The sequence below is a fragment of the Meriones unguiculatus genome, chromosome 8 (assembly GCF_030254825.1).
Source record: "Meriones unguiculatus strain TT.TT164.6M chromosome 8, Bangor_MerUng_6.1, whole genome shotgun sequence".
NCBI lineage: Eukaryota > Metazoa > Chordata > Mammalia > Rodentia > Muridae > Meriones > Meriones unguiculatus.
In genome coordinates this window covers 77,271,384-77,290,414 of record NC_083356.1, presented here as the reverse complement: position 1 = coordinate 77,290,414, position 19,031 = coordinate 77,271,384, and the positions used below count along the sequence as shown (strand labels likewise).

The following is a 19,031-nucleotide window of genomic DNA, read 5'->3' as shown; positions in this document are numbered from 1 at the left end:
TTAGAAATAAATTAGAATTCTCAGAAATTCCCCAAATCACATTATCTTAAAATAATTTGTTCTTCATATTCCTTTCCTCATTATTACATTTACCTGAAAATTGTTGAATAGGGGGTGGGGAGATGGCTCAGCGGTTAAGAGCACTGTCTGCCTTTCCAGAGGTTCTGAGTTCAATTCCCAGCAACCCTATGGTGACTCACAACCATCTATACTGGGATCTGATGCCCTCTTCTGGTGTGCAGTTGTACCTGCAGATAGAGCACTCATCTACATAAAATAAATCTTTTTTTGAAAAAGGAAAATTGTTGAAAAAAAGAGGCATATTAAGCCCAAAATAATTAGTACTATTAACTAAGGGCTATAGCGTAGGGGTCAAATTTAAAGACTGGCGAGTACCAGGGACCATCATTTGGATAGCATTCTATACCACAGCATTTGGACTTACTGGCTGAACAACGAGAAAGGATCAACCATGCATCTGAATTACTGACATAAGTGTTCCCCTTCCTTCCAATATTCATTTCTTGGAACACCACGCTCAGCATTTGTATAAAGCACACGCTGTATATATAAAATTATTTTCAAGACAAACCCACAGGTTGCAGCAGAGTCGTTGCCATGGCAACAACCTAAAGCAAGGCCCACAGACTCAGTGTTGGTGTCTTCCCCTTACATGTGCCTGGCGAGGCTCGCTCTCCAGTCCAGCGCTTTGATGTTAGCGCTTTTGCTCTTTACTTGGTGAAAGCGATTTGTTTTTGTTTTCTCCTTTTGAGATAGGATCTCCCTATGTAGACTAGGATGGCTTTGACCTTGAGGTTTCTCTGCCTTAGCCTTACAAGGGCTTGGATGATTGGGTCCACCACCACATCCAGACAAAGGGATTCTTTTAATGCAATGGTGTTATAAGAAATGCTCTTATAAGAAAGCTTCATTTTCACTCATTTCCACAATTGCCTATTTTAGAGATTTTGGAAATCCTAAGAAATGTGGGAAAGGAAATGCAACATTGAAAGGAGACAGGCTGGAACCCAATTGTGCCTCCAACAGCTGTGTTCTGGGATGTAGGATCGTGGCAGGTCACTAAACTCCATTCTCCCTTCATGTGTGGATCACCCAACACAGTGGATGGACAAGTGTCAGGCTGACTGAGGATGTTTCAAAGGCTAGGAACTTCTTTGCTGGTGGCTACGGTAGATTCTCTGGGTCTGTACCTTCTTGAGAATCGACTAGCCTCTTTGACTGAAAAACAGGGGAGTACTAGGTTTAGAATCAGACCCGGGGCCACATCCTCACTTTCCTCTGTCAGAAACCCCGCTGTTAAAGGTTGCAGTCCCCCATGACCAGAAAGTCCTGAGCTCGGAATAAAGCGGAGGACTCTCTTTTTCAGAGAGGCTTCCTCCTCTCTCCCTGGGATCCAGACCCCCACAGCCTCTGCCTGAAGAATGCCATGTTTTTCCTTAGGGAAATTACAAGTCCAACTCCCTTTCTCCCCATAAGAACTCATTCAGAAAGCACCTGGGATTCCTGGAATGCCTCTCCACGTAAATGAGGGATCTCAAGACCTTAGCCCTCCAGCCAACAATCTTTACCTACCCTGGAAATCTCTATCCACTCCCCAAAGTTCCATGCAATCCTCGTTCAGCACAAATAACATTGATCTGCCTCCACCAAGCTGATCCAGGTGAACCCTCACTTCCATACCACTCCTCATCCTTTGCCCTGCTCCTTTTGCCCTCTTAGACCAATATTGATCCCTGGGGGCAGAAAAGGTCACATGGCTCATGCCCTCTGACCTCACACTTCAACAGCAAAATGAGGATAACAAGTAAGCCTAACTTACAAGAATAAGACAGGAAGTTTCCTAAACAGTTCAGCAAGTATTCCTCTCTCTCCAGTTTCTGACACTGAGGCAAAGAGAGGTCACCAAGAGAGGTTATTTTGATCACATGCATAGCACAGAAAATGAATCAATGAAGACCATGGGTATAAAAATCTCTTTAAGCTTAAGAAAGTTCAAGAAAAGATATGTTTTGTCTATTTCATAACTTAAGTAAATTCGTGTTGTAGAAAAAGCTTTGTTGTTGTTGTTGTTGTTGTTTTAATCCTTGAAACTGAAAAGTCAGCTTGAGAACTAATTCCCAAACCTTGTGCAAGAGATCAGTGAGAATCGGACATGCCTCTGGCCTCCAGCCCAGGAGGGAGGCTTTCCAAAGGAGTAGCACCAGGTAGAGGGGACAACATGAGCACAGGGACAGTGCATGAGGGGGTCACCCGTATGCCACAGAGGGGAGACTTGAATGGGGACGGCAAGCTTCTGAAAGGAAGACCTAGAAAGTGGCCTTGCTCATGAAAGCAAACGGGTCCATCTGGCGTCATTTTAAGTAGGATTTTTCAAGACTGATGTATCCCTCAGAAACTGTCATTAACGCCAAGGACATCTTCACCCCCCGGCCCTCAAAACCACCAGTAGAATTCTACGTTCCTTTGGAAGGGCCTCGGCATACAGTCCTGATCAGGGTTTTCATAGGTGGGCCCTTGGAGACCCTCCACCGTTTGGCATTTGGGGGCGTCAGAGTGGGAGCCACATCGCAGCAATCAGAACAAGAATGTGGTTCTGCCTGGCTTATGTAACACCCTTCACCCCGCCCCACCCCTGCCGCTACAGTAAAAAGAAGAGACCAGGACCCTGTAGCTGCCTGTGTCCTAACTACCTGCAGTCCCCCCACTGTGTCATAGAAGGGACCTGGTTCAAACCATGGCTAGACCGCATGATTCCGTATACCTCCCTGTACAGAATTCCACGAAGTGCAGTTTTCCTTGATAATGCCTACAACGGGGAGGAATCACAACAAACTTCTGACAGCTTCACTTGGGATGTGGGTGTGGCTGCATTCCTCAAGAAATCCAGGGGTTCCTCGGTCAGCCCCAGAAGCTTAGACAGCAAATGGGAAAAACGCAGGCCCAGCAGGTTCCCAGAACCTGTCTCCAGGGTCTTCGAATGTGTCATATTAAGTCTAGTAAAAAGTCAAGACTTATTCTCAACCCATGAGGTTGTGTTGAAGCCCTAATATTCCCCCTCATCGGCAAAGGTTCAAGGAGCCCCTTGCCAGCTTCACCCCTGCAAGATTCAAGAGCCACAAAGGCCTCTTTAACAAAGAGAAGCCATTCTGCTGACCCCTGAAGCCCTACCACTAAATTGATTCATGATTTTGAATAGAGCACGTGTCAGGTTTTGGGGTTTTTTTGTTTTTCTGTTTTTTTTTTCAGAAGAAATTTATCTCACATACAAGGTCATACAGTGCCCCCATGAGAGGCAGAGGCACTTACGGTAGGCCCTGTGCCTGAAGATGACAAACCTCACCCTCAATGCTGCCTCCCTTCAGTCCCTCATCCTCACCCTCACACCCTCTGACCACCTGCAAACACACAGCACTTAGAGCCATGTTCTCCTTGGTTCTTGCGTGCCGGCTCGGCCCTCATTTCCAGCCTGGAAAGTCTCAGCCCTTCATTCAGCCTGCACAGGTCAGCCGGTGCCTCTGTGCTGTAGGGACCAGTCTACGGGAGGCAGGAGGAGGCCTGCTTTTTCCCAGAGCACCGTCAAGAAAGGCCAGAGCCAGCCAGCGGCCTGCAACGGTAAGTTTCTCTACTTAGTCTTCCTTCATGGCCTTCTCAAGCCACTGTAAATAGCGAGCATCAGCCTGGTCCATGGGGACACTGAAGACCTCTGGAATTTCAAAAGGATGAGCCAACCTTTGGAAAGAAAGCAGAGCTCTAGTGAGTGACTATGACAGGATCAACCTATATGATAAAACCAACTGGCAGGCTCTCTGGAGGGCCCCTACAGTCTGCTGCAGCTCACTGCTCATGACCCAGCCTGCCTGAGCCTGTTTCTCAACCAACAGGTGCCGAGTTGGGTCGGGTGCTTTTAGAGTCTTAGAGATATGCGTTCAAATTCTGTGTCTGCCTGTATTAACTCCGTGTCTACGGACTAGTCAGTTTTCTCAGAATGTCTCTACAAAAGGGGATAAAAACATACCTTTTTGACTGGATTGCTAAGGACTAGCTAAAGCAGGGTGTCCAAAGCACTCAGCTAGTGGCCAGTATTGCACATACTCATATTCTCTATTCTTCACCACCCTCCAAACACATCGCTGTGTCTTCCTGCCCCTTCTCCAAAGCCTCTATATTCCTCCCTGCCCAGGGTGATCAACAAGATCCCCTCTCTTGGCCAAACAATCACCGAGTTTCCCCTGGAGCCCTTCCTGACAAGCCTGGCTCAGGCATCTGCCCCTCTGTTTCATTCGCCCGGCACTCAGTGCACAACGCCGGTTCTCTTCACATCAGTCTCTCACGTGTTGGATGGGGTAATAAATATTTGCTTATATTCTGATCAACTTAGAGGCACTGGAAAGTTCTCGTGAGATAATACATTTAGCTAATCATAGTATGTATATAAGCACTGTATACTTTCAGCAAGTAGGATTGTTTCATTCAGAACCCGAAGGTTATCAATTTGATGAGTGTATTTCATGGACACCTAGGCCAGAATCTATATAGATATAGATATACAGAATCCAAAGAATCTAGCATTAATATGAACTGTTGAAATACTTCATAGATATAATCATATATTCTAATATGTATAACAATCTGGTAGTTTGATACCCATTTTATAGATAGACAAATGAGGCAAAAAGTATACTAACAGTTTATTAGCACCACGGCACAACTATGGAGTAGGAAGCCATACTTCAACATAAGAAGCAGAACTCTGGAGTTCTCTCCTAACCCGAAGCTGTCTCTCACAGGTTACTGTTTTGGTTCAACCAAGGTGTCTCATTCCCTCACTTCTGCTTAGGTGGTAACAAAAGAGCTTGTCTTCTCTGTAGCTGAGGCTCAGCTCCCCACCATATGGCCACAAAAATCCTAGCCTCTCTAAGATGTGAAGGCAATGAATTTTATCATGCAGAGCACAGGGCTGTAGCCCAAGCTATACATTTCAGTCAACCTGGGGTGCTACTTAAGAGTAATGTATTCTATCCCCACACCAGACAAACCAAGTCAGAATCCATGAGGCAGGGCTTATATTGGACATTTGGAACATGTCTCCAAGTGATTTAACACACAGCTAGCACTGAGGCTGGTTAGACCCGTGTTCAAGTGTGAACATGGATAGCAATCACTTTGGAGCTTGTTAGAATGCAGTTCCATTCACAAGGTCTGAAATGACATAGATCCCATCTCCAATACTGGGGATGGAAGGGAACAGCTTTTTTGTTTTCAGTGAGAAAGTCATTTGCAAGCAGAATTTCTAAATCCTGAAACCTTAAATTTGTCATTTTAAATTTAAAGCTGTCCCTAGCAGCTATCTCATTAAGTCACAATTTGAAAAAGATAAATGATGCCATTTTCTCATTAATTTCTTAGTTTTGAAAAAATGTAACTACTCTTCATTAAGAAACACAGTATTTGGGTTATTAATATATAATGGTTTTATTGCTCTTAAGTAAGCTTTAAAAAAACGGTTTTTCAAAATCCTTAGCACTTATGACTGAAAAAAGGTAACTTTCATGGACTCCATCAAAGTCTTGGAGACGTCAAAAGTCAAGAGACCCTACTGTGTGAAGCACTCACCTCACACTCACACACTGCCTTACCGCAGTCCTAAACTGGCAAGAAATTACCCCATGATGCTTTGGAGAGTCCAGACAATCCTTTTAAGGTATGAAGAGGCCCTGAGGCCAGCGTTGTGCAGCCACCAGTGTGAACGATCTCATTCTACTCTCCACTGCCCAGATGGAAACTGAGACAACGAGGAGGACAAGGAGGCTTCTGGGGGTCAGTGACTGAACCCCAGTCCTCCCACTTCCCAGGTTCCTTCGCTCAGTGCCTAGAACATCCTGGCCTGGGCCCGTGGGAACTGAGCCTTACCTCATATAGGTGAACAGCCTGGAGACCATGGAAGTCTTTGTCTTTACTAGCTGTGATGAAAAGAAAATTAAATCAGCAGTTTGGGACTTGAACCATAGCTCTACCCTGCATCCTTTTAGCCACTTAGCAATCCTCCAAGATCACCAGGCTAGGTCACAAGCTTGCTACTGAGCCTCAGACACTCAACCTCCCTCCCCTTAGGTGGGAAAGAACCTCAGTCAGCTGACTGGTGGTAATCTTTTTTTCTTCTGTGGGAATTGGACTTAAGGCCTCCTGCCTGTAAGAAGTCATCCATGGGTTATACCCCAAGCCTTGCTGCTAATTTCTAAGGGTCTGAAAAAAGCCCGATGTCACTCATTCTCCTATTAAAGCCTCCTCTGTCCCCATCCTCACTTACCAACAAGATCTCAGTGGCTTCTTCTATTTCTCCCTTCCAAAAGTACCTGAAGAGAACAAAATCAAAGTGTAATGCTCACAAAAGGAACCTGTCAAACCCGTTCGGAAACCCATACTGGCCAGGGGACCTTACAGCCTTTCTCAAACCCGTTGTGCTGGCTAGTTTATATCAACTTGACACAAGCTAGAGTCATCAGAGAGGAGGAAGCCTCAACTAAACAAAAACGTCTTCATAAAATTGGGCTGTGGGCCAGCCTATAGAGCATTTTCATAATTAGTGATTGATGGGGGAGGGCCCGGCCCATTGTGGTGCTGGTGGTGCCAGGTTCCATGAGAAGGCAGGCTGAAGTCAAGATGGTGGCGGTGCACACCTCTCATCCCAGCACTCAGGAGGCAGAGGCAGGCAGATCTCTTGGAGTTTGAGACCAGCCTGGTCTACAGAACAAGTTCCAGGATAGCCAGGGCTACACAGAGAAACCCTATCTCAAAAGAAAGCAGGCTAAGCAAGCCATGTGAAGCTAGCCAGTAAGCAGCACCCCTCATGGACTCTGCATTAGCTCCTGCCTCCAGGTTCCTGCTCTGCTTGAGTTCCTGTCCTGACTTCCCTTGACAGTGATCTGGACGGTTAAGCCAAATAAACCCTTTTCTCCCCAACTTGCCTGTTGTGTTTCACCACAGCAATAGAAACCCTAAGATACCCATACAAATAAGTCTAGAGTTGGCAAAGGCCCAACAGGCCAGTTTGTCCACCCATTTTAACAAATGTATTTAGCAGCTGTCAGCGCATTCCCGATTGGTTTACCATCTCTTGAAGACAGCTACCTAACTTAAGATTTCACATAAGGTCTCTTTGCTTCCTTCCTTCCTTCCTTTTCTTCTTCCCCCCATTTGCCCTTCCCTTCACTCCTTCTCTCCTCTTCCTTTCTTCTGTTTGCTTAGAGAGCAAACCCAAGGCCTTGTGCATGCTAGGCAAGCAAGCACTCTACCACGGAGCTGCATAATAAAAGCTTCTTGAGCAGTGCTTCTCAACCTTCTAATGCTGTGGCCCTTTAATACAGCTCCTCATGTTCCGGTGACCCCCAAACATAAAATCATTCTGTTGCTACTTCATAACTGTAACTTTGCTACTGTTATGAATTGTAACATAAATATCTGCTATGCTACACCCTCAAAGGGGTCAAAGGGTTGAGAACCCCTGCTCTGGAGACTATTTTAAAGATTCAGAAGCCTGGGCCTCACCCTCAGAAAGACTAATTCAACAGACTAGGCTGAACCTCAGGGGTCAAAATTAAAGCCAAGTTAAGGAGCCATGTTCAAGATGGTGTGAGCAAGTGAGCAAATAACATGACTTTTCCCTCCTTTCTCTATACAGCTTTTTTTAATTTTATTTATTTATTTATTTATTTAATTTTTTTTTCTTTCCATGGTTGATATAAACTGATTAAACCATGACTGCAAGTCAACTGTGAAGTGTTGGTTAGATGCCTTTGAAACACTCTCTGACAGTTTACCATTTGTCCCATGCTCTTTCAATCATCCAGGACCTAACCTTAACAACTCCCCTCCACTGGCCATGGCAAAACTCACAGTAAAGAATTCTTAGGCAAGATGTTCACAGAGGCAGCCATCTTCTTATCCAGGATGGCCCTAGAGCAAAGAGAAGGAGGTGATCACCAGAGCAAGCCCAAAGTCTCCAGAGAAGAGATGGGAATCACCCTAAATATCTGAGTCTACGCAAGCAATCACTTAGGGTGTCCCTCCCCCTCTATGCTTTAGATATGCACTGAGAAGTATGTTGGAAACTTAATCCTGAAAGTCTTACGTTAATAAAGCTATAGGTGAGGACTTTGGTAAGTCTTGACTTAGGCAATTCCAGGAGAGCCACCGAGACTGAACAGCATCGGAGCTAACAGCATGCAATATGCACACTATGCTTAAGATGAGCCCAGCAAAGACATGGAGTGAGCCTGTGGCCCGCCTACTACCCTAGTGTAGTCAGGAAGAGGGGCACAGAACCAAGGAATTTACCCTGAGCCCTCAGAATTAAAACGCTTAAGGTGTCAACTCATAGGGTGTCCTGGCTAGCTCTATGCCAATCTGACACAAGCTGTAGTCACCTGAGAAGAAGAACACTCTATTGAGAAATGCCTCTGCAAAATGGGATGTGGGCAAGCCTAGAGAGCATTTTCTTAATTAGTGACTGATGAGGGAGGGCCCAGACCATTGTGGGTGGGGCCAACCCTGGGCTGGTGACCTTGGGTTCTATAAGAAGGCAGGCTGAGCAACCTGTGGGGAGCAAGCCAGTAAGCAGCACCCTTCCATGGCCTCTGCATCAGCTCCTGCCTCCAGGTTCCTGCCATGTTTGAGTTCCTGTCCCAACTTCCCTTGATGATAAACAGTGATGTGGAAGTATAAGCCAAGTAAACCCTTTCCTCCCCAACTTGCTTTTTTGCTCATGGTGTCTCATCACAGCAATAGAAACCACAAGACACATGGGCTATTCCTTACTTCTTGCTTATTTGTGCCTTTGGAAATGGGAACGTCTGTTCTATGCCTGCCTCACCATTGTACTTTAGAAGCACAATGTGTTTGTGTTTGATTTCACAAGCTAGTGAAGTCAGTTTGGTATCAGGTATGCTTTGAGTCTCACCTAGATCTGATTCAAATGAGAGCCTGGACTTTGGACTTTTTAAGTGGTGTTGTAGCTTGTTAAACTTTAGCACTGTGGAGACGGAAGAACCGTGTTTTACACGGAAGGTTGTGAATGCTGGCGGCCAGCAGCCGAATTCTGTGATTTGAGTGTGCCCCCAGAATTGCTGTGCTGGGAATCTAATTCCATAAATGATGTTAATGAATTTAGAAAGAGAGCTTTTAGAGGGTGGTTAGTGAAGGCATGAGGGTGGGGCCCTCGTGATGGAGTTGGTGGCTTCATAAGGAAGAGAGAGGGGAATGAATCTCCATGCTTGTTCTCTACTGCCATGGCTGCCCCAGGCCGTGTTATAATGCAGAGGAAAGCTCTTGTCAGCTACCAAGGAGCATGCTCTTGCACTTCCCAGCTCTACGGCCAGAAGGTGAAATAAATCTTTATTTATAAATCAATGACTTACTCTGGGCCATTTAGTTTCATCAACAGAACAGAAGACACCACCTTATCACATCCACCCTCAAGCCAGCAGACCCTGTGACCACACACAGAGCCTCTGAGGACACACAGAAGTAGCTGAGAAGAAGTCAGTGGAAAAAAAAAAAAAAAAAAAAAGAAGTCAGTGGAAGGGTGGGCTCAGAGTGCGGGGTGGGGGAGAAGGGTGGGGAGGTTGGGAATGACTGACTGACACTGGGCCTACAGAAGACATACCTAGGCTCTGCTTGTCTTTCCTGCCTGAAACACTCCTGTTCTCCTTTCTGCCTGACTAGATGAAAAACCAGTTTAGTCAGGCGGCTTCTAACCTTCTTCGCTACCAAGAGTTCCTTTCACAATGCCGCACCTAACTCTGCACACACCTGGCTAGCCTGCAGATCTCCGCGTGACCACAAAGAGCACACACCACTAACTCCAAGCAGAAACACACTATCCGCGGGTTGTTTGGCAAGTAGAGAGTCTTCTTCAAGGTGGGGTTTGTTTTTAGTTGTTGTTATGTCTGTTTTAAAGGTGCTTACCACAATCTCAAGTGCTTAGACCCAGGATAAAAACCTTATCTGAGCCCTACTCAGGGGCCCTTCCTTTCCTCCGCTCTTCCAAGGAGAGAGCTGTTCAGCTGTTCTTCTCTCATTCCTTGAGCCCCGAGCTAAGAGTGTTCTACTTAAAAGTTCCATGTTAATATCCTTTCATCACCATCTACCATTGCGGCTGCTTTGAAAAATTACAATGTAAGACACATAAAACAGACCTGTTCAAGCAACCTCATCAATTCTTGCCCACTCCAACCACCAACCGGAAACTTTGATTTTTGGTTCCCAGCCATGGCATACAAACACAAGAAAGAGAGCTACCCATCCACTGTTTGTCCTTCACAGACTCTTACGAAGGTGAGCTTCCCTGCCAATGATCACGGCAACCTGGACTCAGGTAACAGATCACACAACCATGGAGATGTTTTAAGGACCACTGTCCGAAAAAAGGAGAGGAGGAGGAAGAAGGAGAAGGAGGAGGAAGAAGGAAGAGGAGAAGGAGGAGTGGTTGGCTGGCTGAACTCCATCTCAGACAGAACAGGCGCACAAACAGTGAAGACCATCAAGTCATGCCCACGAAGCTCAGGCGCTCGGAAGCATCAGGAAGAAAAGCAGAGCCAGGCACACAGAGGTCACAGATAAAGTACATGATTTGGCCCTCGGGGTATTCACAAAAAGAGTCTTGACTTTGTTACAATATTTAACATCAGGGTATTTTATACTCACAAAAACACAGATTATCTGGATCCTCAATTCAAAATGGATGGTAGGCACCACAGTGCGCATCTATCCAACTGAGCTGGGTGTCGGCTCCTGCCTATCTCCAAGCAGGTGCATTTCAGGCAGGAAAGACAGGCAGAGCCTAGGTCTGTCTTCTGCAGGTCCAGGGTCAGTCATTCCTAACCTCCAGCACACTGAGCCCGCCCTTAGAGCGGCCTCCCCACGGCTGCCTCTCTGTGTCCTCAGAGGCTCTGTGTGTGGTCACAGGATATGCTGGTTTGAGGGTGGATGTGATAAGGTGATACCGACCATTCTGTTGCTGTAACTAAATGTCACAGTAGACACGGTATACGATGCCTGGGTCGGCGCACTCCCATTCTTCTTTTTCCCAGGGAGGACAAAGTTTTCCATCAACCATTAACCTTCACTGTTTCACCCTAGGCCTAGACCAATTTACCAATATGTCTGCCTCTAGGCATTGTTATTGTGATCTTAATCAGCAAGATTCTTCTATTATAAAACAAGAAGAAAGGGGCAAGGTCCTACCATCCCTCTTCAGAGATATGTTTATAGTCAGGTAAGACAGGGTTTCGTGTGCATTTATTGAGCATCTACTTTATTCCATTTTCTGGAGTGTGAGTTATATATATTTCATATCATTTAATCTTCACTACAACATTGTGAGGTAGGTAGCATAATCCCACCTTACAATTCAGCATCTAAATCTACCTATCATGTTCAAGGTCCTGAGTTTGATCATCCCTATCATGCAACTCCTGCCCCCGCCCCAGAGTCAAATAAATAAAAGTAGCACAGCCAACATTAAAACCATGGTGTAATTACAAACCCAGCGCTCCTTCCAGATCACCACAGTCATTTCTAGAAAACTACCCAATATACGGGGCTGTCTCTGCCTTAATTTCTCAGCAAAGGGGCTGAGAAAAGGAGCCAGACTAGTGGTTGGAGATTTAAATTGTCCCCGTGAAGGCTTTAACGGTTCTCTTAATGCCTCAAACAAGCCACCTCTCTCTATGGGTCTCACTTTCTTTTTCTACCTCATCAACTACTTAACATTCTGCATCGGGGAGTAGGATCAGCCCTGATCACTCTGAACAGGATCATCGAATGGGTTCCTTTCCCCATCCCAAGCAGATAGTATAGAGTTCATCACTGGATAGAAAAGGTTGTCAAAGAAAGACAAAGGCTACAATGTGGCCCCTAGAGAGCACCCTAGTAGCTTCCCTAGCCCCTGCACGATACCTGGCGATGTCTTTGGCAATTTGCTCATTGGGACAGTTGACAAAAACGATGGAGTAAGTACCAGAGACGTAGCTTCCAGTGAGGGAGGAGTGGAACTGGAGGCTAAGGGTCCTGAGCATAGGATACGTCAGAACAGCTGTCAGGATCTACATGGTAGAAAAGAGAAACACAGGTCAATGACTCTTGGCTCCACCAGACTGAAATCATTGTCATCCCCACCCATGCTTTACAACTTAGAATATCATGCCCCAGCGCTGGGAAGCTAGCTTAGTTGGTAAAGTGCTTGCCAAGTGGCTTGGGGACCTAAGTTAGATCCCCACAAGCCACAGAAAAAAAGCTGGATTTGGTGGTCCCTGCTTATAATCTGAACACTGAAGATGCAGGGACAGGCAGGTCCCTGGGGCTCAGTGGCCAGCTAGCACCTACTCCATGTGCTCTAGACCAATGGCAGACACTAGCTCAAAAACAAGGGTAAGAGCATTGGATGTTCCTTCTTCAATCTCCAGCACCCACACACTGGCTCACAACCATCTGTAACCCAAATTCCAGGGGATCTGACATCCCCTTCTAGCTTCCGAGGGTACCAGGCACAAGTGTGGTGTAAGCAAAACACCCACACATTTAATACACATTAAATAAATAAAGGACAAGATGGTGAATGATACGCCAAGCTTGACCTCTGGCACACATACGTGTAAAGTGCACCCCACACACACATACAAATTTATTCACACCTACACAAAATGTTCATGCCTGTACATTTTCCTCTGCATTTTATAGCTAAAGGGGAAAAAAATGGAGGACCACAAATCAATAAAGCAAAACACTTTCTCAAAATTATAGCTTTAATTGTTGAAGCCAGAATTTGAACTCAAGTCTGGATGGTTTCAAATCCAGTTTCATTGCATAAAACTGTCACTGCAGGTAATTGTAGCTGCCACTCACTGAACAGCTAACATCCCCTGAAGACTGTGAGAATGATAGTCTTTCCTAACGTTTTAGTGGATAACTTCACTTGCATTTATTTATCTGCACCAGGTGCTCTGCATACTTTAATGCAAACATACCAGCTGTACAACTAGGCTACACATGCTACTGGGACTGATGATTAGAAGGACCAAGAGGAAAGCCTTGGGGGGCTGAGACGAAACAGGCTTTCCTGTGGAATGTGTTTTCTGTATTGGTTGCTTTTTCTTGTCATCCTAACGAGAAGCATGCTCTGAGAGGCTGAGAATGGCCTCCTTAAAAAATCAGAAAAATTGAGCCAGGAACACTCAGGCAAGAGGCAGGTGGATCTCTGTTGAGTTCAAGGCCAGCCTGGTCTACAAATCCAGGACAGCCAAGGCTACACAGAGAAACCCTGTCTTGAAACAAACAAATAAAAATCAGAAAGTTTAAAACAAACAAAATAGTAGTCCATCATGGTGAAGGCAACGCGTGGAAGGTGGTTGTTCACATTTTGCCATACCAGGAAGCAGAGACTAGAGAAGCCAAATTATAAACATCAAGGCCCTCTCCAATGACCCGCTTCCTTCAAACAGTGCGGCCAGCTGGACACCCAGTGTTCAAACACACGAGCCTGCAGCAGACATCCAGATCACAATACCGCTTAAATTGGATCTGAAATAACAAGTCACATATTTCGGGGAGGGCATCCACTAAAGCACTAATCAACTCCAAGGCTATGGAAGACCCTGTTTACATGGCTCCTGTGTGGGTGGTTGGAAACAAGGCTGGCTAGAATTACAAAGGAAAGGGTGAAGCTAGGTAGTTTGGGCTCAGATTCAGGTTACAGGTACTTCGGAGGTTTGTAAGTAGGACAGTAACAATATGGCCAGTCGGAGGAGAATGATGAGCAAGGGAGGGACAGAGACTGAGCAGGAAGAGTCCTGTTTAGAAGGTCACTTCACTGGCCCAGAAAAAAACTCAAGATCCTGAGCAGTGTGACAGCAACTGTGTGAGGAAACACCTGGGATATCATTTTCTAATTAATGACAAGACACTTGAGAGGGAAAGAACAGAAGTACCTTCCATTCCAGGGTCATCCCAGAACCATTAAAAGGGACAGTGGGAAGCTAGTCAGGCTGGGACCCAGCCAGGCTGAACCACAGCCGCCCCTCCTGCCTCCCAGCCCAGGCTTCCGTTCTGTTCTAGTGAACATCTGTCCTCCCTCCATCTCATGCTGTTACATGAGTCCTGACTGTAGCTCTTGATGGGCCCTGAATAATAATTCCGTTATCGTTTTACTTTTTTAAAAAAAGTTTCATGTGTATGTGTTTTGCTTGCGTGTGTATCTGTGAGCCATATGCATGCCTAGTACCTGCAGAGGCCAGAAGATTCCCCTGGAACTGGAGTTACAGATGGTTGTGAATTATCATGTGGTTGCTGGGAATCAAACCCAGGTGCTCTGCAAGAGCAGCCAGTGCTCTTGGCTACTGGGCCATCTCTCCGGCCAACTGTGCAATGTTTTTAATGTCCTTAGGTGGGGTTTAACGTTCTGGCTGAATTCTTCTTCCTGCCTTAGGACTTCCACTAGTGCCTCCACTTCAACACCATCTCCTACCCTTCTGAACTGACCCAGTAGCCATGCAGCAAGAAAGAGCCAGCCTCTTGAAGGAAGCTGTCACTGTTCTTTCTTTAAAAAAAAAAAAAAAAAGATTGATTTATTTATTATTTAAACAGCATTCTGCCCTCATGTGTGCCTGAGCACCAGAAGAGGGCACCAGATCTCACTGTAGAGGATTATGAGTCCCCATGTGGTTGCTGGGAATTGAACTCAGGACCTCTTAACCTCTGAGCCATCAGCTGGAGAGCCCATCACTGTTGTTTCTTTAGCGAAAATTCACTTGGTTATAGGGAGAAGTTCAAAGCGCTAGGGAGAGGTGTGGCTCTTCACTCTTGCTGACAGCCTGTGGCTTCTGACTGGGGAAAAGTTACTTCCCCTTCTTCCATCAGCCTCAGCCTGGAGAGGCCTTGTGCTGCCTGATTCACAGTTGCCAGGGTTCTGATAAGAAGAGAAGCTCCATCTGAAATCACTAACTCAATAAGGGAAGGGCTGTGCCTTATGACCACAGCCCTAGCTCAGCTCTTGGCAAGTGGCAGGCTCTCAAGAAATACCTGCAGGCTAGTGAGATGGCCTGGCACTACGCAAGTGAGATGGTGGTGCCAAGATTAGCCAGCTCGGTGAAGTAGGGAAGGCTCGGAGGCCGCCCACTGTAAGTGTTACTGGCCTGGCTGCAATAAATGTATGCGAAAGAATCATGTGTCCCTCAGTCCGACTATTAGACTAGTGAAACAAAGGACCCAATAAACTAGACTTCCCCTCCTCCCCAGGATGCTCATGCTAGAAGGCTGTACCTGACACCGGCCAGAGAGGGAACTTGCCTCCCAGGAACAGATTCCACATGCTGCTAACAGTTTGCTGGACCACCTGGTTGGACTCCAGACACTCCACCTGGACTCCAGACAATGGTGGGTCGGTGGTGGGTAAGTCACCTTGACCTGGGCAGCCTGGATTCGAAGCTCCCTGGCTCCTTAAACCCTGCTTCACAAGGATAGACTTGGTGGTGATTGTTGGGTCTCTTCATCCCTCTTGCCAATGTGGCTATACTGGGTCAATCTTGTTCTTCTGCTTTTCACTGTTTGACTGTTTCAACTGACATCTCAGTGTCAGCTGGGGCACAGATTATGATCCTCCCCCGCCCCGAGTTCAAGTTCCCTAACATGAGGCTTGAGCACAACTGTAAGCAAAAGGAACACTTATCATGGGGAGGTTGACCCACAAATAAGGAGCAAGGATGCTGATGTTACTGGAAAGGCAAGCGGCACCTGCAGTCTGTTCCTCAGCTAAGCATTGAGGAAGATCTGGGGCATTTCAGCCAGCAGGTAAATGCCCTGGAAGCATGAGATGAGCTCACAGCCAAAATACTAAGAGGGAAGAGACCATCCAATGATACCTAAGACAGCCCTCGAACCAAGGTAACCAGAGGCAGGGATACAGAAATGCCAGGGGACTGAGCAATATCTGCAGACAAGTCTGACTCACAACTGGGAAGGAGATGCAATTGTCACCTAATAAGTGGGGTTCAAATGGCTGTCACACTGAAATACACTGTGGCTGTTACCGTCTGCCCCCATTGGACAGGAAGTCTTCATTCCTCTTCATTTCTGTACTGACAGCACCTTAGCACCCCACACTGTAAAAATTATTTGTGGACATTAACAAGGTATCATAAGCACGAAAGGTCAGTATGAACCCAATAGTGGATGGTAATGCAGAAAATGACTTCTATGAACTGAAGGGTGGGAAGTACCGCTTTCTCTGACAGAAACGCTTACTCAAAGGGAAGGCAGCCATACTCTGTAACCAGTGTTTGCTACTTTATGCGTTCTTCTTTCTCCCCCCCCCCGTTCACCCCTTTTCTTCCACCCTTTCAAACATCCTAACACTAGGAGAGAAAAAAAATGATAGAGAAGAGAGGGGGTGACGTTACTGTTAGACGATTTCCTGCTGATTAGGGGGTGGAGCTCCTTGGAGCAAAATTTGACGTTGCCTGCCAGGATATCTAATCTCCTGTTGTCGTTTCTTCTTTACGCAGGACCACTTAACAAACTCTAACTAACAGCCACCAACAACCCACCTATGGGGGGCTAGCATTTATACACCCTCTAAAGAGTCCCCAGAGTTCCAAACACCACACAATTGCAGAAACTATCTGCAGCTGGCAAAATCACGCCCTTGCCAGAGCATAAGGCAAATCATAGTCAGTGCTGCAAAGCGGCCCATTATCCCCACTCCTGGGATTAAAATGAAAACATTCTTATAACACTTATATGGGGTTTGTTGGTTGGTTTGGTTTGGTTTTTTGAGACAGGGTTTCTCTGTGTAGCCTTGGCTATCCTGGACTCACTTTGTAGACAAGGCTGGACTTGAACTCACAGTGATCCACCCACCTCTCCATTTCCTGAGAGCCACCACACCCAGCTAGTTCTGTGTTTTCTAAAGAAATCAAAGTTCCAGAATTCTTACTATAGTACTCACCACTGTCAATGCCATACCAAACACTTAACTTTAATGGGAAAAAAAATCTGAGTATAATTTGTGTGTTGTGTATGAACATTTGCATACATGTGCAGATACACTTGTGCTTGTGAAAGCCAGGGTCAATGTTAGGTGTGTTCCTCAGGTGCTCTTCGCCTTTTTAAAAAATATATTGTTTGAAATTAAAATATAATTATGTCTTTCCCTCTTCTCTTTCCTCCCTCCACCCCTCCCACCTTTCCCTCCTTTTCTTTGTCATTATTGCACACATATATAAACATATAAATAAATATAAATACAACCTGCTCCATCTATCTACTGGTGTGTGTGTGCGTTTATTTTTCAGGGCTGATTACTTGGTCTTGGACAACTAGTTAGGAAGCTCCTCTCCAGGGAAGACTGCGTCTCCTGCTCTCAGATCTCCTCAGTTGCCTGTAGTTCTTTGTCTAGGGTCATTTTGTTTTTTGAGACAGGGTCTCTCAGTCACCCTAGAGTTCTCTGATTCAGCTAGGTTGGCTGGTCTATGAGCTCCAGGGGTCTACCTCTCCTGCAGTCTCCACCATCCCTAGTGCTGAGGGTACAGTTGTGTGCTGCTGTGCCTGCTCTTCCTTACAGAGGCACTGGGGGTCTGAACGAGGCTCCCGGCAAGTTCCTTACTGTTTAGGCCATCTCTCCAATGTTAAGTTTTAAAGAAATGTCTTCACATTATAAAGTTTTTATATTTTATATCTTTTGTATCTTTGCTATACACCTTTTCTAATTTCACATTTATATAAAATATTTTATGTAGCTATTCAGTTATTTCCTACTCGATCCAGCCATTCTCCCCTTTTTCCCCCTTCTTTCTTTCTATTTTTCTTTTTTAGCCAGGGTTTTGCTATGGAGCCTCAAACTTGCAGGAATTCCATTGCCTCAGACTCCAGAGTGTTGGGAATACAGGATTGCCCCATCCTGCCAGGCTTCTTTGTCTCTGACCTAGAGTATTTACTGTGGCCTTTGAGAAGGTAGCTAATAGTGATGGAGAGATGGCTCAGTGGTTAAGAGCACTGTCTGATCTTCCATAAAGGACCCGGGTTCATATTCCCAGCACTAACACAGCAGTTCACAACTATCTGTAATTCCAGTTCCAAAGGATCCAACACTTTCATACTAATGCACATAAAATAAAATTAAATAAGTTGAAAAAAAAAAAAGACGTTAGCCAGCGTCACAATTAAATTCATAACACCCTAATTTGAAGGAATCTGTAAATACCTTGAGATCAACACAACTTTCAGCTTATACATTTTCCTGACTACAGATCCAGAACTTAAAACAAACAAAAACCTCCTAAGAGATTTTACAGCAGTTCTCACGAATGAGGAAATAATGGCCAGAGAAGGAGGGCAATCACTCCAAGTGTGTGCAGCAGGATCAGGCAGAGCCTTGGTCTTGGGACTCTCCCACAGCCCTGTCCTCACTACCCTTTGCAGCTATTCTGCTGTCCCTTCTAACACTAACTTTCCAAGATGTTTCAGAGATGAGAAAGCAGCCTGCAGAAAACAGTAGAAAAGCGTGATGGAAACTGCACTAGGCAAAGATCTTATCTAAGGCGCTTAGGAGAAAAAGCACCAGCAAACACAGACACAGCCCCGTTTGTCCCCACAGGGCAGACATGAAAGGGTGCTGGCAACCCAGAAACGCTGGACAGCCTCTGGGACATTAAGTACTTCCAAGGATCTCAACTGTTCTCCAAGCCTGCCCAGACTTCAAAACTCCCAACAGCAGAGAAGAGAAATATTTTCTTCCCCCTCAGTCCCCAGGTATGGGGCTTCACGGCCAGGAGGACTCTGTGTAATAAATGGCGTACTCACCAGGAGACATGTAAGGACAAATGGCCGTAGGGAGCCTAGTGGAGGACACCGGGATTCCGGCCTGTCCATGCTGGGATTTTAGCACTAGGCAGTCACCGGGGACTACAGCCTTAGGTAGGCTGGCAGGCGGGAACTGAAGTCCTCCTCCACCCTCCTCCACC

The 19,031-nt window shown here is 45.9% G+C and overlaps 1 protein-coding gene across 1 annotated transcript; it reads right to left on the bottom strand.

Moving 5' to 3' along the window:
• Nucleotides 1-102: 102 nt before the first annotated feature.
• On the bottom strand, nucleotides 103-19,031 carry LOC110563761 (protein CutA homolog). Its single transcript, XM_021660957.2, has 6 exons — nucleotides 18,871-19,031; nucleotides 11,977-12,122; nucleotides 7,915-7,974; nucleotides 6,329-6,374; nucleotides 5,932-5,981; nucleotides 103-3,750 (listed from the first exon to the last, which is right to left on the bottom strand). The coding sequence occupies exons 1-6, from the start codon at nucleotides 18,937-18,939 to the stop codon at nucleotides 3,648-3,650; spliced, it is 474 nt and encodes a 157-aa protein (XP_021516632.1). The 5' UTR covers nucleotides 18,940-19,031; the 3' UTR covers nucleotides 103-3,647.

What these genes read in the sequence shown, in the direction of transcription:
- LOC110563761 (XM_021660957.2), bottom strand. Translation starts at nt 18,939, where the DNA reads ATGGACAGGCCGGAATCCCGGTGTCCTCCACTAGGCTCCCTACGGCCA. An exon ending in ATTGCCAAAGACATCGCCAG is followed by an intron (nt 7,975 to 11,976) that starts GTATCGTGCAGG and finishes TCTTTGCTCTAG; the next exon opens with GGCCATCCTGGATAAGAAGA. An exon ending in TTGCCTAAGAATTCTTTACT is followed by an intron (nt 6,375 to 7,914) that starts GTGAGTTTTGCC and finishes TGTTCTCTTCAG; the next exon opens with GTACTTTTGGAAGGGAGAAA.